At 37.9% G+C, this 25,498-nt stretch overlaps 2 protein-coding genes and 1 long non-coding RNA gene across 9 annotated transcripts in view; 1 reads left to right on the top strand and 2 right to left on the bottom strand.

Moving 5' to 3' along the window:
- Positions 1–25,498, bottom strand: part of si:ch211-27e6.1 (serine/threonine-protein kinase H1) — a 57,719-nt gene that overhangs the window by 25,668 nt on the left and 6,553 nt on the right. Inside the window, exons 1-3 of one of the 6 annotated variants that reach the window (XM_067429488.1) lie at positions 12,542–12,936; positions 3,567–3,685; positions 3,406–3,486 (exon numbers count right to left, since the gene is read on the bottom strand). The gene's annotated coding sequence lies outside the window, so the exon portion shown is untranslated. Of the gene's footprint in view, positions 1–214; positions 317–3,405; positions 3,487–3,566; positions 3,686–12,541; positions 12,937–25,498 lie in introns of those variants that run through there. The other 5 variants (XM_067429489.1, XM_067429492.1, XM_067429493.1 and 2 more) reach the window with 5 other exon arrangements.
- LOC137056409 (uncharacterized) lies at positions 9,602–11,522 on the bottom strand. 2 transcript variants are annotated; one of them, XR_010900333.1, is made up of 4 exons: positions 11,442–11,522; positions 10,867–10,959; positions 10,116–10,261; positions 9,602–9,949 (listed from the first exon to the last, which is right to left on the bottom strand). It is a non-coding gene; the product is annotated as an uncharacterized lncRNA (long non-coding RNA). The 2 variants fall into 2 exon arrangements; XR_010900332.1 differs by lacking the exon at positions 11,442–11,522 and having other exon boundaries at positions 10,867–11,079.
- On the top strand, positions 12,705–23,791 carry LOC137055708 (uncharacterized). Its single transcript, XM_067429588.1, has 10 exons — positions 12,705–12,897; positions 13,015–13,205; positions 15,228–15,921; positions 16,024–16,095; positions 18,770–18,847; positions 18,942–19,046; positions 19,184–20,417; positions 20,557–21,640; positions 21,753–21,825; positions 21,932–23,791. Exons 1-10 carry the CDS (start codon positions 12,705–12,707, stop codon positions 22,987–22,989), a joined length of 4,782 nt encoding a protein of 1,593 aa, XP_067285689.1. The 3' UTR covers positions 22,990–23,791.

Here is a 25,498-nt window from a genome sequence, read left to right as displayed (position 1 = left end):
CTGAAACCTTAATTGCCATGGAAACGACACAATACCGAGGAGCCCAGCAATTAGTGGCAGATTTACACTCATATGAAGTGCTTGTTGTGTTTTGCTTATGATGTCACTTATCAGGCAGCATGATGAATGCAGTCGACACACATGACAAGGTGAATAATCAGACCCATTTATAATCGTTCAGATGGAGTTGGCGAGAGAAACTTGAATTACTAACCTTTGTCTCATAGAAGAACTCAGAGATGAACAGGAAATGAGCAGGACGGGGTGTCAGTTTCCTGTCTCACGAGTGCATCACGTGAAGTGGGCATATTATCTGCTATTGTGAAATCAATGCAAGTGGTCAAACAGTCTTGAGACTGAGCAATAGAGCTAAATTAGCTTTTGCACTGATACGCTCAAGCTGCCCCTTACAAAAATCAAGTTTAGATTATATGCTTCTTTTACATAAGAAAGCATATGCCTACTTTTTATGCACTTCTCAGAAAAATGGGCCTACTTAATTGCACTTAAGCACTTGTGTGTGTGTGTAAGTATATTTGACTTGAGTACTTGCACTCATTCTTTTGATATACTTAAACGTATAATTACATATTTTAAGTATAGCCAACTTGGCTTGAAGTTGTGTTTAATATTTTGATTGAGTAGCCTATTAAATACTTTTTTCCGCATAGTTTTGCATGCTGTTTTACAAACTTGCTCGAAAATATTGATTTATAAAGAAAACGGTATATATTGCTAATTCGGAGTAGGCCTATGTGAATTTTTGTGTAGTCCACTGGCAGTAAAGGCTACATATGAATTGAATAAACTTTAGTTTAAACTTAAAGTACATTTAATAGTATATTCAAATTAATACATTCATTTAAAGTAAACATACAAGCAGTATAAAAATACTAAAGAACTTATTTACGGAGAGTATACTTCAAAGTGTTCTTTCATAAACCAAAAAAAAGGGATACATTTAACTTGTATATTTTGCAGTACACATGAAAAACGTAGTTGTAAAGTAGTTGTGTAATCAATTTAAAAGTATAGATTTATGCACTAAAAAGTGGACCAATATAGTCCCAAGTATTCTGAAATGGTAAACTTACAAGTAGTAAATTGACATTATAAGTATACTTACTAGATAAATGTATAGCTACTTAAAAATATCCAAACGTTACTTAAAGGATACGCAAAATTTATGACTTTAGTTTAGGGTGAATTCAGGGTGATTGGGACAATTTAGATGATTTGGAAAAAGTGTCCCAATTACCCTGAATTCACCTATTGACCGTATCCCACAGAGTTAGATAAGTCCATAGTACCATTCTCATCTTTGTGCATCCCATATCTGACGCACCCACCGCTAGCCTAGCTTAGCACAAAGACTGTGGAGGTCTCCATCTATCTTACTGCTCAATAAGTGACAAAATTACGCCAACATTTTCCTGTTTACTTGTTGTGATAGTTACATTTTGGACTAAGACAGATGGAAATTGAAAAGGTTATTTTCTAGACTGATATGGCGAGGAACTACACTCATTCCTGTAGCCTGACAAGCCAGACCCACATCAAGATGTTTGGTCTGAAAACTCACCATAGACAGGGCGCAATCCGAGGGGCGGGATAAACGGTTCTTTCAAACTCCCTCTGCACGCGATAGGATAGCGCTACACCAACCAGAGCAACGAAGGTGAAACAGAGCTTGTTGATAGATTAAACATTCACCGTATCCGGTCGGCTAAACTCCGAACACATCTTCCCTTTTTAAGAATGACTTCAGTGCCGTTCTTTGTTCATTTCTCAGAGAAAAGCTTAACTCCAAGTCTTCCAGAGTCGCGGTCAAAGCTGATTCGAAAGACCGCCGTTCGCCAGTTTCTGTGTTTACTAGAAGCACGCAAACGCAACTCGGCCATCGTCATCATGGCCCCGCCCGCCGACTCTATACACGATGTGATTGGCCCGTCCAGAGTGAGAGGAATACAGCTCAGAAGGGTATTGAGAGTTCCTAGACGACACTCGCGGGCAGATTAAATTTGCTGCCGCTAGGGTGCGTCTAGATTTCTAGGCATGTAATGATCAAGGAACGTTTTGGCCTTACCATGGGTGCAGTGGCAAAATGATATTACGCAGCGCCTGAAAATAGGCTACCTTCCGTCAACATAACCAAAGTGACAATCTGCTTGGACAGAGAGCATGCTGGGGACTATTTTCAGGCACTGTAATTGCACCGCTGCACTCATGGTACGACAGCAAAGACACGCCCCATTCCTTGGTTAAAAAAACTAAAATAAAATGATAATAATCAGAAATTCTCACAAATTACATAACTAGTGGTTTTTGGATATTTTACTGCAAAAATCTTATATATTGCACCTTTAATAAAATAAACTTGAAGAATACTTTTGTAAGAGGAACAACCATTTTATCTTGAAAAATAACACCTGAGAATGGTCTCTGGATATATTCTGATATAATAAGCTTATTACTTATCGTGTAGTACTGCATGCTACAGTACACACTATTAATATTGTTTTTTATTTAATTTTGAACGTTAAGTGAAACAGTAGGCTTATTCTGTTATAAATATTAAACAGAAGTATCCTAGTTGTCACAGTGACTTTGCATGTGGCATCCAATTATTATTCTGAAAACAGATATGGCTTTTTGCACTTTTCATAAAATGTTGTGTTAAAATGGAAAACCATTGGCAGTCTGAGCGAATGACGAGTCAGAAAAGACAAGCTAAAATTACTACAACTACTTCTGGATCATTCAACACTGTAAATGGTAAATGGAAGGTCATATATTCATATGTATGCTCTATATTTTGTATTTTTAAATTTTACACAACATATTTTATTATTTGTCAATTATATTTGAAATCAGTTTTTACTTTACATTTCTTTCTTATGGTTATGATTATTTTATGAAAGCACCATTGTAATGTGCTACAGTATAACCATGCCTTGCCTATGCACATTTATCAATATGTTTCAGGTCATTCTGATGTTATTTGTGCACATTATGCACACAGTAGGCCAATATTAGTACTGCTATTTTGAACATAGCCAATCTGATTGAGTCCTTTTTAGCTTATGAGAGAACTAGCCAATTAGAAATGCTCTCTGCCTGTCAATCATTTTGAATGTTCCAGCTTGGCTGATATCGGCTTGATAGTCATTTCTGGGGTGTTGGAGAAATTCTGTATATGCTGGAAAAGAGCTAAATCACTTACAGCACCTTTAGTACTGGCACACACAAACACACACACATGGACCCAAATTCTACCGAAAATAAAGTTAAATCACCAGTGAGATGTTGCTCTCTCTCAGGCTGTTGTGCTCTATTGAACTGATTATTGCACTCGTGCCATTGCAAATAAACCACACGGTGTGTATGTGTGTGTGTGTTAATTACCTCCACCATTGAAGTTTACTCTCCTCCGGTCCAGTGTAAAGTTATTCAAAATGTGATCCCAGCTCCTGGAGTTCTCCTGTACTTATGAGTAGAAATGTAATGGAACATTGTGACTACCGATAACAATTCCAGTTTTATTAAATCCGAAATCTGAGTCTTACATTCTTGGCAGTTAGATGATGAGGCTGCCGGGAGGAAGGATAATTCACCCAAAAAGGAAAATTCTGTCATCATTTACTCCCCCTCACGCTGTTCCAAATCTGTATGGTGGTATTTTTCTCTGTGGGATGAATTTGGAAGAATATTCTCATACATTAAATGTTTTTCATTCAATAATGAATCTGAATATGATTGCAATGGACCTTCTGCTCTTAATACGGACTAAAAAGCTATCATTTGGCTTCAGAAGACTTGCACGAAAGTTGTATGAACCAATTTCTTAATATATTTATAGTAATTTTATAGTGCTTGACAGTCCTAGTAACTAAAGATTCTTTCCTTTAAAAAAAAAAAAAATTAATAGGATGATTTGCTGCTCAGGAAATGTTTATTGTATCAATATCGAAAACATATTATGCTGCTTAATATCAACAACTTTATATATAGGAAGATGGTACACTCTGATTACTTATGAATGGGAGAAAGTGCAGCGCCAAATATGGCAAATAAGCCCCGCCTTCTAAATGAAAGAACCAATCGTTGTTTAGTAAAGTCAAAGTCCAGTTTCCCCATTCATCTATCCAGTCAGCCATCCATCAATTTTCAAAGTCCAAAAGAACATTTTTTTTTAATATATATATTTTTATAACATTACAAATGTAATTTTTTTATAAATAAAAAGCAAACTTTTTGAATAAAAGTATTAATAAAAGGGATAGTTCACCAAAAAATGAAAACTATCCCATGATTAACTCTCCCTCAAGTCATCCAAGGTGTATATGATATTCTTCTTTCAGACGAATAAAAGTTGAGTTATATTAAAAAAGTTCTGGCTTTTCCAAGCTTTATAATGGCAGGGTCAGTAATAATTTTTGAAGTCCATAAAAATGCATCTGTTCATCAAATAACGTGCTCCACACGGCTCCGGGAGGTTAATAAATAGAAGTGAATTGATACATTTGTGTAAGACAAATATCCATATTTAAAACTTTATAAAGTAACATTTCGGCCAATCGCCTTCCGTATTCAGTTTATGGAAAAAGTGTTGAAAGTGCCTCTGCAGTATAAAGGCTTACGCTCATCAGATGTTACGTATGGATCTTAAACTCCGAGAAGGCACTTTCAACACTTTTCCACAGAAGGCGATTATCTGTAATTTTAATTGAAAAAGTTTTAAATATGGATATTTTTCTTACACAAACTCAACAATTTGCTTCAGAAGGCTTTTATTAATGTCCCAGAGCCGTGTGGAGCATGTTATTTGATGGACAGATGCATTTTATGGACTTCAAAAAGCAGAGCAACATACCCTACCATTATAAAGCCAACACAGTCTCACCCCTACTCGTCAAATGTTGCCGAACGGTCAAGGGACCCTGACGTGAGCTGTTGACGCACAGGGTACCCCTAAATCGCCATTTTTCGACGTACTGGGTAATCCACTGATTTCAATGAGAAACCTAGGACGTCATAAACAGACGTGTTGGGCATGTGAATGTTATCGTCATGATGGAATATATTGGGTTATAATTTTTCCATTATGACATGTTGGAGTGTGATTCTCAATTTAATCAGCCTGCACAATTGTATTTACATTTATTTACGCTATGATACACGTTTGAAACAGCAGTCAAACCCCACCCCGCCCTAAACCTACCCATTTGCGTATTATATGATATAAAACACAGACTGTAACAGACAACAGGCACACTTTATTGAAAAAGTCCAACTATTCCGAGGCCAAACGATGGAATTGTGTGAAGAAAAGACCCAAAAGCAATCACCGTCTCTATCCGCGCCGCGCGCCGCGCGCCACGCCCCGCGCCCCGGCGTCACACTGAAGACGCCACAGGTAGACCCCTCGGCGTCACGCGATGGACGAACTGGGAACCCAATTGCTTTCAGTGGGAAACCTTTGGCGTCAACATTAGACGGCAATTCTATCGGTATGAAATCGCGCTGAAGAAGTCTCACTCAGAACACATCGCGATGTTTGGCATCAGATCACGTGTGCCACATGTTGGTGAGTAGTCATACATATTATGTCCTAATATTTGATATAAAGTATTTTCTGCTTGTCGTTATCGATCATGTTCAGTCACTGCATTGTATCTGTCATCATCTCCACTGAGGCTTTGCATTTCTTTGCTTTCTAAATAAACACACCTTGCTAATAGGGTGATTAAACACTGTCACGTGACGTGCTATAGACCTTTAAACAGTTGTTAATATTTAATAATAATTACTACTGTAGTTCCAACGTGGCATTTGTAGTAGAAGCACAATTAAAAAAAACAAAAACACTTGCCATGCGTTTACCACAGTATTGGTAGTTTTAATGTGATATTTGTTGTAAATAAACAGTAGCCACAACAATTACCATGCTTTAAAAGCATTTTAATGTAAAATCCAAATATTGATATTTAAATAGTATAGTATATCCAGAGCTGTATTTGTATATGAACACTTATTTTTTTCTTATTATTAACGTCCCGTTTGCATGTAAATAATTCATGTGATCACAAAATCAAGTGAGTTATCTACATTTTCAAACAAATTCATATGATATAGCTTGCTATTATATACTTTTAATAATGGGAATGCACACATATCTGTGAACTTTGTACATAAATGTATTTAACATTTAATTATGCATCGTTTTTTACAGAAATAAATCCTAGTTATGTATAAACTGACAACATCATCATCATGTCCTGTCCTGGGCACATTGGGCAACATGTGTCCTCCAACATATTCGATCTGTGGCCACGTTTTCACATCTTCTCATGGAACACCGGCATTGAGGTCTTCGTGAAACATCTGTCTCATATCTTCCTTGGTTTTCCCTGTCTCGTGCGTCCTCCTGGTGGTGTCCACTTCATAAGTGTTTTTGGGTGTTGTTGTTTGGGCATGCATAGGACATGTCCAGTGAAATGCACCCTTTGCTCAGTTACAGTGTCTCAAAGTCTTCACGTGGAGTCTGTGGAGTCTTATAATCTCTTTGATATATGCAGAACCAATATTCATAAACTGTTCTTGATGTCTGCCTATGCCTTTATCATCAGGAGTTTTAGTGAAGGACATCTATTGCCATCCACTAGTTCTAGTCATGCATTGACTTCATGATGCTATAGTCCAATGTATATTTCTGCATTTGTTGTTTGTTTGAACAAATGAAGATAGTGAGAGTTAATACCTTTTGAAATCAATAATTATTCATTAAAACTTTTATTACAATGGTCACTATAGTACATGTCTACCATAACTACCTCTATCATTATTTCACTACCTATCATTATATCACTACCTTGTTAATGTAACTGTAACATGAATGTACTTTATAGAAGTATTTTCTTACTAAAAATGGTTAACATTTACAATAATCATCAACTATTTTAATTGGCATTTAATTTAGTTACAATAAAAGTGAACAATAATCGCAAATATATAGTATTAAAGTTTAGAATGTAAAATGTTATTTTTTTGCCTATATATATATATATATATATATATATATATATGGGCACTACATTTGTATTTAAACTGTTTGACATTAAATATTGGAATATGCTTACAAAATTGTGTGCATTCATTGTGCTTTTGTTATATTTGTTTTAATTCCAAGAGTTCAGATTATAAAGGATGGCTTAAAGAAGTTTATGCTTGTAGACCATTGCATAGAAAAAGGATTCTCTTTCAAATATATTTATTATGCATCAGTTTAACCACACAAAGAAGACTTTCGTTTTAAAATGTGAGTTTTATTATTTAATTAGAATAAATAAATATTTAGCAGCCTAAATATTAAATCTTTAAGGAATCTACCCCTTCAGTTGAACCGGATGAGATGTGATATAATTTACCATAAATGGACAAGGAAGTGTGACGCCTCTGTTCAGCTGGGTTGTCATTGGCTGTGACTTTATCGCAGAACGCGCTGTGATTGGACTATCTGTTTTAACCCATATAAAACGGCGTTTTTATGTTACAAAGTATGTTTTGGTGTTATTACGTCAGTAATACGTTAAGCTAACTATAAAGTGTCGCTATGTTGTGAGAAATGACTCCTTTACTGAGAACCCAACCCTAACCCTAAGCATTTCTGCACACTTCTAAGAACTACAGCGCCATGTTTCCCATTGCATTGATACAATGACAGATATATGGGTAATGTAGTTTAAAAGGTTTCATAATGAAACAATAAATGTTAAGTAAATTACATATTTAATGGACAGCTGGATATTAAAATATGTTCATTGTGCAAACCTTTAAGACATATATGAGGGCCAAGCTGAAATTGTATATTTTACTGTGAGCACTTTTAAAAAAACCTTTATGGCAGCTTTCCATATATGTCTGAAAACTGTGGCCAACATTATTTAGTAAACATTGCATATACAGTTGTCCTGCCAATTTTCTCTGTGATACGCTAACCAGACTTTGAGTTAAAGCCATTTGAAATATGCTTTTTTTGCTCTTCCAGGGGCCACTACTGGGTCCCTGGAGATGTAAGGGCAGTACAACATACACAGATCTATTCTCCTCATCACGGACAACAAACTTTGAGTCACATTTAAATATCAGAGTATTTTGTCTTTTCTATTCTAACGTCATGCTTGCATTAGGTTTTGATATTGTAAGACCATCTGATGAAATACAGAAATATTTGAAAGAAATGTTGTAAAATAATAATTATTAAGTTTTATTTTCTTTTATGGATAAACACTAATATATATAATGGATTAACCTGCAACAACTTGCCATTATCCACTTTCCAGAGTAAACAAAAACTATTTATATTATTTACACTTCATTATTACCATTAAATATAGGACCATAAAGTAAAATAACAAGAGACATTGTCACAATTTCATCTACACCCTCTTCACGTACCTGGCATCGAAAATGTGCATGCTTTAATTTTTATTGCAGTAGTAGATGTACCAGAATGATCAACATGGATCATCTTCAGTTAAGCTTGAAGTGTTTGTAATCCTTCCCTTTATTTCACTGAAAACTGACATACTTGTCACAGCATGCAAGTATATACAACTTTTTGGAGCATTGTACCAAATATAATATAACCAGATAAAAAATGTTTACTTCTCAAGTAAAATATTCTTGGTAATTAATAAGATAACCTAAATAAACTTGTTGAATGTGTATTTACTGTACCACACACCATACACAATACTCACCATACTTTATCACTCAACACTTTATTGGAGGATACAGTATACAGTTGATAAAGTAGAATAAAGTCAAATAAGATTCAAGATAAATAAAAATGGGTTTTAAAAAACACATTAACATCATATTAATCCATTCACAGCTGCTGAAGCCACACAAATGAGTGCTACATAATCCCATCCAGTCAACTATGATACAGAAAACAGATTTGATATAGTGTTGGAAAATAATGATTCATTATTACAACTAGACTGGTTTCTGTCTCTTCCCTCTATCATGTTCCTGTTCTTCTTCTTCTAAACAGTTCGCCCACTTGTACCCTACAGTATAATCAATGTACAGATGATGTGATCACTGATGTTGTGTAGCCTTTTCTCAACCAGAGTAAGAAGTCATATAATCCGGCGTTCTCCAGTCCTGGTCTAAAAGTAAAACAACAAACAAAATTCAGATTAAGTTTAATGTACAGTCAGGTTAACCTATGTTCTTCAGTAAACTCTCCACCTCAAAATGGGCATATACACATTGAAGCATTATGTATAATATTGCAGCCCATAATATTAGCCAAGTACTGAACAAATACTAATTTACCCATATCAACAGCAACCTTTTAAACGATCTTTTAGAAAGAACTAACCAGATCTTTCACATAATTCAAAGAACATTTACTATTTGATTCCTAATATGTCCCAACTCATTATCTTCTAAAGCTACCCAGAACCATCCATGGTCTACAAAACAATGGAGAAATACATGGAGTTTATAACAACTAAATGCTTTTTCCCACACTTGTCTGCTTTTATCTAAGACAAACAGACGGTGCAGTTTTTAAGAACTGAAGGCCAAAAGTGTAATAATAATTGTATCAAAAAGGGAAAACAAATATTTACCATTTTAAATCAATCCAAGATACAGAACCTCATTTGCTTTTTTTAGGAGTTATTAAAAGATTTAGACATGAATAATGGTACGTATTTTATCAGAGTAGAAAGAATGATCACTGTTGAAATGAATAGTCCTTTGAGAGATCAACATCAAATGTTGTATATTACAGCATTGCTTCAATACAAGACCAATGGACTTGCAAATTTTTCTGTCTTCTTCGGGCACAAGATGTCCATCTTCCTTCCTCACCCTAAACAAAGGACTTATTTTCTTAGCTTGCTTCGATATAAGGTCTGGTCTTTCTTCTCTTCTGTAAAACAAGTCTCACTTACTCTGTGCAAATACTATTGTTTTTAAAACATATAAATTAAGACAGTTACAATAAAGTTAAATTACCAAAAGGTGAGCATTTGATGAGTATATATACTAAAAACTGTATATACTTTAGTATATATACTGATAATATTCAACTTTACCTGTGAAGGGCTGATTACGGCAAGATTCGCTGCAGAGAATCACTAGAAGCTCTTGTGAGGGTTGACTCTTAAAAGAGCTGTTGAGTTTGATATTGTAGAGATCTTTTAAACAAAAATAAATAAATAAAAGTAATCTGCAAGTAATCCTGCAAGACAGAAAGAAAGAGGAAATTGTATTACATTGCATGCAAGTTGTGAGTTCATACATAACTGTTTCTAGCTGTAAAAAACGATGCATAATTAAATGTTAAATACATTTATGTAGTAAGTTCACAGATATGTGTGATTCCCATTATTAAAAGTATATAATAGCAAGCTATATCATAAGAATTTTTCTGAAAATGTAGATAACTCACTTGATTTTGTGATCACATAAATTACTTACATGCAAACGGGACGTTATAAACAGTGCAACTGATCTGATTAAGAAAAAATAATCGAATATCTGATGTCATGTGACCGAAGTGGCTTTTTGAGGCTTTTGCATCTGAACTCTTCATATACAAATACAGCTCTGGAAAAAAATTAAGAGACCACTTAACATTTAGAAATCCATGTTAAGTGGTCTCTTAATTTTTTTCAGAGCTATATGTACGAGAATCATACGAATTTGACAACTTGTTAAATCTTGTGAATTATTAAGACTTTGGGAATATGTTCTTACTGATTGAGCTATGGGATTTGTAAGAATAAGTAACAACAAATGCTAAATAAAATGTTTGATAAAGGGTTCAAACCAACTCATACATACCATTACAAATATTTGCTGTTGCAGCTTTCGGTTTTCTCCGTTACTTCTCCACAAACAAGAATGGGTTGACTGAGTCCGAGAGGCCCTTTTGGTCTTTTCAGGTAAAAAAAAAAAAAAGAAAGAGAGAAAAAAGTCATAATATATAATATATAGCATTATAAAGTATCCTATTTAAATAACAATATTTGGATTTTACATTAAAATGCATTTAAAGCATGGTAATTGTTGTGGTTACTGTTTATTTACAACAAATATCACATTAAAACTACCAATACTGTGGTAAACGCATGGCAAGTGTTTTTTTTTTTTTTAATTGTGCTTCTACTACAAATGCCACGTTGGAACTACAGTAGTAATTATTATTAAATATTAACAACTGTTTAAAGGTCTATAGCACGTCACGTGACAGTGTTTAATCACCCTATTAGCAAGGTGTGTTTATTTAGAAAGCAAAGAAATGCAAAGCCTCAGTGGAGATGATGACAGATACAATGCAGTGACTGAACATGATCGATAACGACAAGCAGAAAATACTTTATATCAAATATTAGGACATAATATGTATGACTACTCACCAACATGTGGCACACGTGATCTGATGCCAAACATCGCGATGTGTTCTGAGTGAGACTTCTTCAGCGCGATTTCATACCGATAGAATTGCCGTCTAATGTTGACGCCAAAGGTTTCCCACTGAAAGCAATTGGGTTCCCAGTTCGTCCATCGCGTGACGCCGAGGGGTCTACCTGTGGCGTCTTCAGTGTGACGCCGGGGCCGCGGCGCGCGGCGCGGATAGAGACGGTGATTGCTTTTGGGTCTTTTCTTCACACAATTCCATCGTTTGGCCTCGGAATAGTTGGACTTTTTCAATAAAGTGTGCCTGTTGTCTGTTACAGTCTGTGTTTTATATCATATAATACGCAAATGGGTAGGTTTAGGGCGGGGTGGGGTTTGACTGCTGTTTCAAACGTGTATCATAGCGTAAATAAATGTAAATACAATTGTGCAGGCTGATTAAATTGAGAATCACACTCCAACATGTCATAATGGAAAAATTATAACCCAATATATTCCATCATGACGATAACATTCACATGCCCAACACGTCTGTTTATGACGTCCTAGGTTTCTCATTGAAATCAGTGGATTACCCAGTACGTCGAAAAATGGCGATTTAGGGGTACCCTGTGCGTCAACAGCTCACGTCAGGGTCCCTTGACCGTTCGGCAACATTTGACGAGTAGGGGTGAGACTGTGTTGATAAAGCTTGGATTAGCCAGGACTTTTTAAATACAATGCTGATTGTATTCGTCTGAAAGTAGAATGTCATATACACTTAGGATGACTTGAGGGTGAGTAAATCATAATTTTCATTTTTGGACATTAACCCCAAACTTTTAAAAAGTTGTATTTTTTAAAGAGACCAAAAATGTCGATATCTGAAGGAACATTTTTCAGAAGAGACATATTCTGCGTTTGTATTTCATGGACTCAAAAGGGCTTTAAAAAGTGATATTGGCTCAAGGTGCTGTTGTAAATACACATCCATTCATCCTTTTGCTTTTAATAAACACTTCAAACTATGATGTGCTTTTTAGCAGGACTTGTAATTGAAGAATTGATTGCAGGCACCGTAGTCGTTGGACATTAGTGGGGAAAAAAAGAACTTATTTACCTTTCAGGTCTTTGAGATCTGGACGAAATCAATCACTCGTTCCACCCACTCTCCTGTTCCTTGCATCCATTTGCCTACTTCTCTTTCTTTCTGCAAAGATCTGGTGAGGCTGTTTTTTCTCCCTGGTCATCCTGCTGAGCTGCTTCTGCAATAAGGAGCACGGATGCGGCCCTGCGGCGTGAAAACTAAACTAATCAGCGTGAGGAGTGAGACCGGCACCGGCTCTGTCTACTGCAGCAGAGACTCCTTCGTCACAGCAATGGCCTGTTTCTCTCGGGAGACCCTGATGAATACTCTCATTTTCCTGTGGACAGTCTGCTGGAGAACAGGAGCGAGGGGAGGAGGGTTTGGAAGAGGTCAGTGGACGAATAGCCCATGACGCCTTGATTGAGCAAATCATGAACATCGCACCAGTCTGTGAAAACTTGATTAAAGTGACGGATTGCACCGCCTGTGTCCCTTGCTTCATGAAGGAGATGTGCAGCTCTTCGATGTGCAATCAATGGACGTGTCTGCTAATTGGTTTCTGCTGGTGTTGGCCTCGGGGAGACCAGCAGGAGGGGTGGAGGCACAAGACTATCAGATAAAATCCATGTACAACAAGCAGATAACTAAGAAAAGGCAGCCATTAGATTCTGGATCATGTGGTGTGGAGTGTCTGGTTGTACTTGAGGACTTTTGCATAGGACATCAAGCGATGGTTTATCAAACAAAAGTAAACAGAAATTTAAATAAAAAACTTCATAAATATTATAAATATACAAAAAGTTTTGAAATTTTAAAAAACAACAACATCAAAGAATCGTGAAAAATGTATCATCATTTTCCAAATATTAAAGGCTCACTGAATAAATGGACTGCAAATGGACTGCATTTATATAGCGCTTTTATCCAAAGCGCTTTACATTTTTGCCTCACATTCACCCATTCATACACCGACGGTGATGTCAGCCATGTAAGGCGCCATCCAGCTCGTCGGGAGCAGCTGGGGTTAGGTGTCTTGCTCTTAACTTCCCTTAACTTTTCCCATTCATTCTCTATGGTAGTGCTTAACACTACGGATGCAATATATATTTGACCGCAGGTAGATTTCATGGCGCTGTTTCGCCGTTTCCGTGGCGCGGAATTTAAAAGAAGCGCAGTGTCATCTTGTCATCTGTCAATCATTCGCAGTGGAGGAGGGGAGACCCGTTTTACGATCGGAGAGATATTTATTTACCGTCAGCAAACTTGTTTTGTCCACCAAATACTGCCTAAGCTACATTCAGACAGATTTTACCTCAGGTGACTACATGTACTTTATTACTTATATATTTCTGCCATTAATTTGCATGTATATTATCGTATTATGTTTAACGTTAACTGTAACGTTAGCCTATGTTAATTGTGTTGAATGGTTTGTCCCGTTAGAAAATAGTAAACTAAACTCCTCGACGAACATACACCTGTTATTGTATTAGAGTATCTTTGTTTGCAAATGGGATTGTTTTTTCATTGATTTTATGTATATAAAAGTATTTTAATTTACAGTGCGGTAACGTTATGATCTAACGTAGTAACTAGTGCTAACGTCACCTCATACTGCACGGTTAACATATAAGTTACACTGTTATTTTACCAGCCAAAAGTTTGAGAATGTAAAATGTTTTATGTGTTTAAAGAAGTCTCTTCTACACATCATTTATGTTATGAAAATACCACAAAAAAAAAAACATTTTTGAAATATAAAATGACTTTTATATTTTAATATATATACATTTTGTATTTATTCCTGCGATCAAAGCTGAATTTATCATGATTACTCCAGTCAGTGTCACATGATCCTTCACTAATCATTCTCAGATGATTTAATCAAGAAACATTTATGATTATTATCACTGTTGAAAGCAGTTGTGTAAAACATTTTTTTAGGATTCTTTTATGAATAGAAAGTTCAAAAGAACAGTATTTATCTGAAATAAAGCTTTTGTAAGAACTTAAATACATTAATACGTTTATTCAGCAAGGATGCTGATCAAGTGACAGCATTTATAATGTTTCAAAAGCTTTATATTTCAATAAAAGCTGTTCTTTTAAAAATTCTATTGATTAAATAATCAGATTTATTTTTTACACAACTGTTTTCAACACTGATAATAATACATATCAGAAGGATTTGTGAAGGATCATGTGACGATGATAGATTCAGCTTTGCATCACAGTAATAAATTGCCTTTTAAAATATATTAAAATAGAAAAAGTTATTTTAAATTGTAAATGTTTTGTATTTTTGTATTGTATGTTCTATTTTATCCTTGGTGAACAGAAGAGACTACTGTAAAAATGTATTTTCAAATAATCTTACTATTTTCTAACTTGACGGGTATTGTATTTTTAAAAATTTGAATGTAATAAATATAACTCACACATATATTGCATTTTAATTACAAAAATATGTGTGTGCAATTTAATGGTATAATAAATGAATAACATTTTATTAAGAAATAACTAAACACAAAGAATTTTACAAAATAAATAGATTTATTTTCATTTATTAATTTGTTTTTAGAATAAACTGGTACATTTAAATGTTGTTTTATTTATTAAGAAATAATTCTTAATAATGTATTCAGAATAGAAGTGTATTAATTAATACGGTGTGTTAATGCAACAGACGAATAAACACTAATCAGCTCTTTGTGTACAGCACAGCAAGATGAAGTCGAAAGTGATCTTCCCAGGCAAGATCAAAGTGTGCTTCAGGAAAGGACCAACTGGATATCTGAGACAAGATCCCTCAGATGAAGCCAAGAGGATCAAAGACAACCCCAATCTCCAGGACAAATCAGCCCCTCAAAGGGAAGACAAGGTCAAGGAGAATGCCCGCTCTGTTGTCTTCATGAGAGGAGGAGATGTGTCAGACAGACAGGAGGTGATGGGAGAGTTTGTGCTTCAGTTTGGAAAGTACAAAGGCAAGTCATTCCGGTGGCTGCTAGAGAATGATGTAGGCTATACACTATTCCTGACTAAGACGGTTGAGGAGGAGGAGAGAGCCGGACAGTTTAAACCGGAGGGTCCCAAGAAGGAGAGCCTACTTTCATTCCTTGAGTTCAGTAGAAGCTTCCAGGAAATCGAGGACCTCAAAAAGTATTTAGCTGGAAGATCAGTGGCACCACCTGTGAGGAATGAAGATGATAACGTGGTTGGCTTTGGGGTTAATGCAGACAGGACTTGGAGGGAGGTTTGGGAGAGCAGAGCAGATGGATATGCTGCATTCATCCTCCAGAAACGGTGTGTTCCAGGCAGCAAAATGTATCGGCTGCAGCAGTACCTCACTCAGAAAAAGACCAAGCTTCAGAGTGTTTCAGTGGAACTTGCAGCATCTGCCTCTCATCCTCCAGGTTTGTTACAGTACAGTTGAGTATATATTAGGTCAAAACTGAAATATGTAAATGTGGGATGACATATGATTTGCTTTTTTGCTTTTTTGCTTTGTTTCACAGAAATGGAGGATGATGAAGAATTGGAGAGAATGATGCTTTCTATATCCCCATCCAAAATCCAAGGCCAATTGAGTAAGAAAATCACTCACACACACAAACACATTCTGCATTTTTACATTTTTAATAAAACATTGTTTAGTATGTTTTTAAAGCTATTTGATTTACGCGCACATATGAAATGTCCTCATAAACCACTTTTATGTTTTTATACCAATGTAATACCCATGTCATTATACAAATTTGTGTCCCCATAAATCACACAAACAAGCGCGCACACACACACATGGTATTTATAATGGTTGCTTTATCAATTTTTTTCTAAATGTATTTTTTTTTTAAATGTACACCCGTTTGAATGTAAACTCAGGGTATTGGTGTAAAATAGCTTAATGCTCAGTCACTTTTCACTGAATAATCTTTGATTTGTTCTTTTTTAATAGACATGGAGGAAGGTGAAGAATCCGGAAGGATGATGCTACCCACATATTCATCGAAACTTCCAGGTCAACTGAGTGAGAACCACATATATGCTTACACACACACACACACACACACACACACACACACACACACACACACACACACACACACACACACACACACACACACACACACACACACACACACACACACACACACACACACACACACACTTCAGCCCTCTATCAAACTGGATTTTTTCCCATGAAACATAATTGCATTTTTATCCAGCATTATTCAAGATGGTAAATGTTTGGGATGTTACATTGTTTCTGTGCTGTGCATTCCAGTTTACAATATGAGAGGGGTAGAGAGGGGTATGAGAGTGGTAGAGAGGGGTATGAGAGGGGTATGAAAGGGGTAGAGAGGGGTATGAGAGGGGTATGAAAGGGGTAGAGAGGGGTATGAAAGGGGTAGAGAGGGGTATGAGAGGGGTAGAGAGGGGTATGAGAGGGGTAGAGAGGGGTATGAAAGGGGTAGAGAGGGGTATGAGAGGGGTAGAGAGGGGTATGAGAGGGGTAGAGAGGGGTATGAAAGGGGTAGAGAGGGGTAGAGAGGGGTATGAGAGGGGTATGAGAGGGGTAGAGAGGGGTATGAGAGGGGTAGAGAGGGGTATGAAAGGGGTAGAGAGGGGTATGAGAGGGGTATGAGAGGGGTAGAGAGGGGTATGAGAGGGGTAGAGAGGGGTATGAAAGGGGTAGAGAGGGGTATGAGAGGGGTATGAAAGGGGTAGAGAGGGGTATGAGAGGGGTATGAAAGGGTAGAGAGGGGTATGAGAGGGGTATGAAAGGGGTAGAGAGGGGTATGAGAGGGGTAGAGAGGGGTATGAGAGGGGTATGAGAGGGGTAGAGAGGGGTATGAGAGGGGTAGAGAGGGGTATGAAAGGGGTAGAGAGGGGTATGAGAGGGGTAGAGAGGGGTATGAGAGGGGTAGAGAGGGGTATGAAAGGGGTAGAGAGGGGTATGAGAGGGGTATGAAAGGGTAGAGAGGGGTATGAGAGGGGTATGAGAGGGGTAGAGATAAATTGTTTCATCAATAGACAGTACTGGTCTTGTGTGTACTGTTTGGTCAATATATTCATATACTTTACTCAAACAATATCTCTGAAAAATATCAAACCCAGATTATATCATTAGAAAAGTAAATTTTACAAGTGCTTAAGATTGAGAACAGCAGTGTGTAAATGAATCAAACAGAATCAGAATGTATGAACCATACAGTGTCAAAATTGGGTTTCGTTAAATTATTGTTTCATTTTGCAAAAGAACTGAGGTGTTCTGCTACTTGTGTGTGTTGATTGTGTGAGGTGTGTATAGTGTTTTGACAAAACAAGCCTTAAAAAACTAACAGTAAAGGTGTACATATGTAATTTTGTCTGTTTATGTTATTAATGCTTGAAAGTTAAATTATCTTCACTGTGCTTTTAGGTTCAGACATTGTTGGAGTCCCAGTGGTCAAAGGTCTTATTCCTGCTGCATACTAAGGATAATTCTGACATGAATCAGGATTATCTATTCTACATTTATTTTTTGCTGTTTGTTGGTTAGGCCACGTTCAGGCCTGTTCTAATTCTTGTGTTCAATTGTTCTACTAACATTGAAGGCATTTGTATCTCATCGTTGAGGGTAAGTACAGAGTTCTTGTTTTGCATGCTATACTTAAAGGTTTGGTATGTACATGTTCTACAGAGTAAAAGAAACACATGTCCAAAATGCAGAAGTACAGCAAAAGTACAAATATATTTTTAATTTGGACTAGAATGGCGCATCCCATTTGATACATGAAGTTGTAGACTACTCATGCAATGTAGACCCACTAACATACCACACCCCTAATATTAGTAGAGCGCAGGGCACAACCTAACGCTGGGTTAGTTGTAACACATACGTTTTAACACTTTCCACACATGCCAGGATGACGAAACTTAGTGTATTTACTAGTTGCCATATCAACATTATTTAGAGAAAAGCACCAAAATTAAAAAAAAATCTTTGGAAGATTTCACTGAACATTTATTTAACTATAGCAAAAGTAAATGTCTTAATTAAATTCATTTTTCATCTCAGTTAATACTCTGAACCCCAAGTGGATTTACACAAACTGAGACAGTCAAAAAGCGTTAGGTTGTGCCCCGCTCTCCCCTAAAAATAGTACTGAAGTCAAGTGTTCTATGGGTTTGCATGTATTTGCATTACTACTTATTAACACATTTACTAAGGGACAGAACTACAGGGTATTAGAATTAAATTACATTTTTCTGTGTTAGGGAGGCGTAAACCACCAGCAACACCAACAAAACCAGACCGGACTAAAGAATATAGTGCAACTGCCTCTCCACGGCCAGGTTGGTACATGGACGTGTACACATGTCGACTGCTGTAAGGATATGCCTGTTTCTGATCAGAGTTATGTTTTTTCCCCAATTCCCTTCACTCCAGTGAGGGTTCCTTTGCCAGTACCTTCAGAGTTGCTTAAACTGGGGTTATCTACAATCAAGACCACAGTACCTTTGAGACCAGGGCAAGAAACCGTGTTCTGTCAATGTAAGGACTTAATGTAACATAATTTTACTTGTATAACTTTTACTTGTAACATAATTTTATCAAATTTAAAACAGATTTTACATATTTAACAAATGTAATGCTCATCTATGACTAATGTCATCCTTGTCGTCCTGTAGCCCTCCTCCCAGTTACCTCTGCACAGTCTACAGCCTCTACTCCTCCCTCACGTTCCCCTTCAGCTGTTGGCGAGGCTTTCTCTGGACTCCCTGGTGCCTCTACTCCTCCCACAGCACTGCCTGCAGCCTCTGCTGGGTACCCTACTAAGTTGGAGGAGAAGCATGCTGTTCCACCATTGCCAAGCTATGACCAGGATGTGAGCCGATGGCACTGCTCTCACCAGCAGAGAATCTGGATGAAAACTGAAATGGAAGACTTGGGACTGTGGCCAGGATCTAGACCGGTGAGACATCCAATGAACATGATCTCCTTGTGGCGTTACCCACCTCAGCCTGAGCTTATTGATGCTATCTATGAGCTCCCATCACCAAAATACTTTCAACTTCATCCATTCTTCATTTGGAAACCAGAGCACAGCATTATGGAAAGAGTCCGCAACAACTACACTCTGCCATGCCTGTACGGCTGTCCGAATCCCCACGTTGTCTCGTCAGGTGTTGGACGACCCCGTGTCATTATTGGTACGAACAGCCAATACTACATACTTGCCTCTCGGCTCAGCTGTAAAGTTTGTAAAAAGTACTGGTTTGCAGACAAACCCCAATGGATGGACATGCTGCCAAGTCGTTTCTGCAACATTTTGCCAGCTTTTCTAACCCACAAGAAGGCCATATGTAAGACTGTGATGGATGAGTTGCGGCGCACAGCAAAGTCTCCCAACGATATGGCTAATCAGTTGAATGAGGCTCTCCACCTCAGGTATGAGCGTGCACACCTGGCTTACCTGTCCACTGTTAAAAATGTGCTGGATGGAGACAGTGGACTTTATGGTCAGCAGACCATCACAGGAGCACTAAGAGCAACAAACACTCCTGCTCCATTTGGTGGGTATAGTGATGTGGTCGGCTGGTGCGGAGTAACAGTCTCACCCCACTACTTGGTTGACTGCCTCATTCAGGAGTACCATAGGCAAGAGAGCACACTCAATCTGCTCCTCCAAGGCACGTTTGGACAAGTATTAAGGGCTGACCATACCCGCAAGCTGGCCCGGAAGGTTGTGCTTGCATCAGGTACTATGTCATCCTATGCCGTCATGAATGAAAACTGGATGATCTTGTCCTGGGTGATGCTGCAGTCTGAAAGTGACAAATCCCTGCAGCCAATGTATGAGGGGCTGTCTCGTCGCTACATTTTTGCTGGACTGCCAAAAGCCAACTACCAGTGGGTTGACAGGTAAGAACCAGCCATCACATTTTACTTCCCACCTATATTATATGTGTAACATAAACACAATATAGTATAACAAATACATGTATCATATGTATTTTAATGTTTAATATTTTAAATATACTTCTCTTTGTGTTTAAAACAGAGATTGCTGTGCTGCCTTCAGGATCCCAAACCCTGAGCCACAGGAGCACCTCCTTTGGGATTCTTGGTCGACCACTGAGGCTATAGTGACTGTGGCAACCTCTGGGCATATAATCAACACCTGTTCCTCCCGCGCAGAATACAACAGCGACATCAACATCAAGCTGGACTTGTTCCACTGCATGCGGCGATTCTCCAGAGAGTGTGTGTCAGAGCACCATCCACTGCACAGTGCTTTCTGTAAGTTTCTGTCAGCAGCTTTCAGTGTTGTGGACCAGACGGACCTACAGAGACTGAAGCAGGCGTATGTCTTCTGTGGGATAGTGCCTGCAAATCCAACAAAGCAGCACATCAGGGAGCACTGCCGCACCAGGGTCCCACACCCCACAGAGCTGCTGGAGAGAGTGGAGAGCGTTCTGCAAAGATTTTTTTTAGAATGTGATCCTGATGGTGTGCCACTGTTCAAACCATCAATGTTGAAGGTGTGGAGGATTCAGAGAGTCCACATCCTCAGAGGCTGCCTGAGTGACCCAGAGGTTGCGGAGGGGATCCTCTATAGGCATGGTGGAACGGTCCAGCTGAACCATGTGAAGGGAGAGGCAGCAGCTGTACCGGTTTGGATCCCTGTGAGAGGCACCTCTCAGCAGGAGGGGTTCCATTTCCATCAGGCAAGATGGGTCACCGGCACTCAGGTATCCACAGAACTTTTCCAGGCGCAGGGCATGATTGGAGTGGCTCGTTGGAATTTCCAGCGCCTTGTGGACCTGAAGCAGCCTGAAGTGAAGCTGCCTGCAGTTTTTGATCCAGTGCTGATCATGGAACTAAACAAGCTTTCAGACGTGGTGACGGGTCAAGCCAAGTACCCTGCTTTACTTGTCTCACAGACAGACACCAGAGAAAGGTTTGGACTGCAGTATCTGGAGCCTGGTTGTCGTCCTGTACCCCTGGACTGGGACAAGCACAAGTCCCAAAAGGTACATGTTGCAGGGGAGGGAGAGCGTCAGTCCTCAGAGCTGTCTGCACTCAGTGAGAGTTTCCCACCTGATGACCCACCCGAGGAGGTCAGGGAGGAACACTTTGCTCAGGTAAACTTGACTGTTGTATATAGGAATTTCACTGTCAATCTCACTCACTAAAACACAAAATGTAACTATGTAATCACTGATTTTATCCAAAATTAATTACCCTATGCTCCAGGATGACATCTTTGGTGTGGCTCCTCTTGGCTCAAAAACAATGATCCAGCCTGGACAGCCCACCAATGTAAAAGGTAATTTAACTCCCATCCTCATCCCTTTATTATTCCTTATTTATATGAATACTACGGCTATTTGAGAGATAAACGTAAAAATGATTTATTTTCCACTCTCCTTTAGATGAGATAACACCACCACTGCCCTTTACTCCCTCTCCACGTGCTGCTCGCACAGGTTCCATCAAGGCAGGCGGTCTACTTTTTGTCCTGGACCATGTTCGGTGGACACAGCCCATGAGGGATTGCATTGATGGCCTTCTGGTAAAGTACCACGGGCAGAAAGACCTCCTCATCCAGGTGGATGCAGAGTATGCTGCCCTTGTGCAGGCTGCCTCCAGGGATCCCAATAGCCTTTTACACCCCACCACAAAACAGCATATCTCCCGTTATGTGAAACACCTGGCCAAGATGACAAACACAAGTTCATCCCTGAACACCAGTCCAGAGAAACTCCTGGAAACCCAGCAGCTGTGGCATCACCTTACAGAAGGCAGTGAAACTGTAAGTGTTCCAGTGTTAACCCTCCAACCTGCCCCAGTGAACCCACCCAGTAATAAGCCCCAGGAGTCCCCGCTAACTAAGGGTGAGATTGAAGAAATGGTGAAAGAGCTTGTGGAGAAGCAGCAGCAAAAGCAACTGCAACAGCAGCCTGCCACAAAGAGGACACGGAACTGTCTTGCTTGTGGGCAGCCAAAGTCACGTTACCTTGGTGATGGCTCCTCCATTCATTTCTTCTATCAGTCTGGGACCGTGAAGTACTTTTACTGCTCGACAAAGGTATACCAGCTGTATGCAGCGGAAGGCCTCACCAATCCTCGAATGCCATTTGCTGACTTTGCTGAATTGCCTTTTTTTAACCGAGAGCTAGAGGCCGTAAAGCAGCGTTCTGCAGAGGCAAGACAGGTAATGGAGGAGCGGGGAAAGAGAAAGGCCTTGGAGCAGCACCCCACTGGTCGCCTCTGTAGGTTCTGTCACAAGCCACTCAAACAAGGTCCAGAGAGTCCACACACACATACTGGGTTCCCTGGTGTGGCAGGGAAATATGTCTATTGTCCTGCCAAAGTGTTTTCCCTATATCGGACAGAAGGGATGCCTCACGAGATGACTTGGGGAGAGTTCTGTCAGTCTTCTTTTTATGAGGCTGAAAGGAAGAGATGGGCAGCAGAAAAGGGAAAGTGACTGCCCTCATGTTTCCTGGCTTTGAATATGTACATATTGTAATTGTTGTATTATAAAAATATAACTGTGTATCTTGTTTGTTATGGATGTCTGTTACATGCTGAAACCACTGGTTTGTTCTTGCCTTATTGTCTTTCTGGGGTTTCTTCTTTCTTTTATTTTAGAATGCCATGTTGGTCCAGGATTGAAGGATTGTAAAATGTAAAAAATTCTGCTTAACTTTTACTGATTCATTTGCCATTTTTGTTTATTTATCAATGAAAATGTGTTTACAATTGTTTCAAAACATTTTCAAAACTCAGATTATTTAGATGATTGAAAGCACTACTTTTAATCTTTTGAAATTGTAAATACTTTGTATCTCACCTGTAAGAAATGTTTGCATATAATATTTATTAAGCATGTTGTTATACTGTTCTTAAATTTTATTAGTTTATTACTTTTGGTACAATCATATTTATAACTGTACTGTATACACGCACATGGGCAGTAGGATCATCTGTGTTCAACTGAAAAGTAGCCTAAGTGGTTTCTTTTTTATTCTTCCATAGACCTTTGTTCAGTTTAAACTGTAACTTGATTTCATAGACTGATTATTTATTTTGGTTATGTTAAGATATTCCCAGTGTTAATTTATTTTTTTATTCAATACAATTGTCTTTTTTCCCACATTATCTACATAGTGCAATTAATATTTACATAATGTTGTGGTAGAATGCATACATTTTGCTTTGTTCTTTTGAATGTTAAACTTATTTATCTTGTGTAAAAAGATACATTTGTAAATATTTGTTTGATCTTGCTTGTGTTTTAAACATTCTGATATTTGCAATATTTTCAGTACTTGCTATAACATGTTTATTATTATATTTTTATTATAGAAAAAAATGTTCAATTCACGTTCTCTTTTAGCAATTCATTTTACTCGTTCTAAATGTTGACAATGTCTGTTTAATATGCTGTGATATATATTTATCCTCTATTATCCTAGTATTAATATATAATAAACTAAATATATATAAAAAGAATGTTGTGTGGTGTTTTCATTTTAAATATAAATATTTAAATATGTGAAACATTAATTACCAATGGCTATGTAATTTTGGACACCTTAGAGAAAACTCTTAGGAAATGACTTATATTTGTAAATCTTAGTTTAATATGATTTACGATATTTTAGGGACATTAAAAAGAAATGTAAAAACAATCACATAATAAAAAAATATACTACTATAACACAACTCCATATTTGTATATTAATCATTTTAAATAGTTTTATATTTTCAAATAATGATACACATCGTACACAAAGACATCTGTTATAGCTTCTTATTTTTGTATCTATCTTAAAAACAATTAGACTATAAATAATGTTACTATAATTGTTAATATTACACTATAGAAACAATTATAGTAATGCACTTAGTAAATTTAATTTAAACTACATATCAGTTGTGCATTCTTTAGCAATTTTTAAATAATGTATAAAATGTATATACTATATATACTATAGTATAAATTTTGTTCACACTTCACACAAAATATATTTATTGTGTGAAGTGTGTGAAATATTTTGTAGGGTGTCTTCATTTTAATTAATCATATTTTAATTATTAAAATATTAACGACAACACCTGAACTATTATAGATGTTAGTAACTAAAACTTATGCAGACCTTACACAAGAATAATAACTGTTCAATACTTGATTATGTATGTTTATCATACGCTACGCGAATCTATATGAACAGTAACTTTAAATACATGTAATGTTATTTGTGGTCGAGGCGGGATTCGAACCTCCAATTTTATGCACTATTTTTGTCCCGCCTCTCTGGATTTTCCTCGCTTTCTATTGGCTAGCAGCGCTCTACACCTACGCGCGACTGGCCCCCGCGGGTGGAACCGGGGATTGAACCACCAACCTTCTGGTTTGTAGACAACCTACATGAACCACTGAGCCACTGCCGCCCATGAATAAAGTGCAGCGTTATTCAATGTGTTGACTAGACTGAGTAAACCCAGCAGGATCTGCTGACGATTTGATTTCGCCCTGCAACTTCTGGAAATCGGTACATTAATGCTGCGTTCCTGGCAGGTTTTTGAGCCCGTAAGTCACAACTTCAAACCACAACTCATGACTTTGTGTCGTTCCAGGCAAAGTCACGACAAACTGTCTGAGCACGAGGAATTGTGGTAGATGTAAACAAAGCATGTCAGAACTCGTAACTGGGAGTACATCGATCTAGCTTGAGTTCACGGTAGGAAGTCACGGGTTTAACGGCCGTTCCAGTGCAGTTTCACAGGTAGAAGGCTGGAAAAACACGGGTTGCCTGGAACGCGGCATAATTTAGGCCTATCTTGCTTCTGTTACACATGTGTGGGTAACAATTACAGATGGGCTTATCCACCTGGCGTGCTATTGGCGGGTTATACATGGGCTGCGTCCGAAACCTGGAAAATGCTGCCTTCAGAGGACACATTTGAAGGCAGGGAGGCATCAAGCAATG

Source organism: Pseudorasbora parva, chromosome 21 (assembly GCF_024679245.1).
Source record: "Pseudorasbora parva isolate DD20220531a chromosome 21, ASM2467924v1, whole genome shotgun sequence".
Classification (NCBI taxonomy): domain Eukaryota; kingdom Metazoa; phylum Chordata; class Actinopteri; order Cypriniformes; family Gobionidae; genus Pseudorasbora; species Pseudorasbora parva.
The sequence above is the reverse complement of the archived record's forward strand: the minus strand, read 5'-3'. Positions and strand labels throughout refer to the sequence as shown.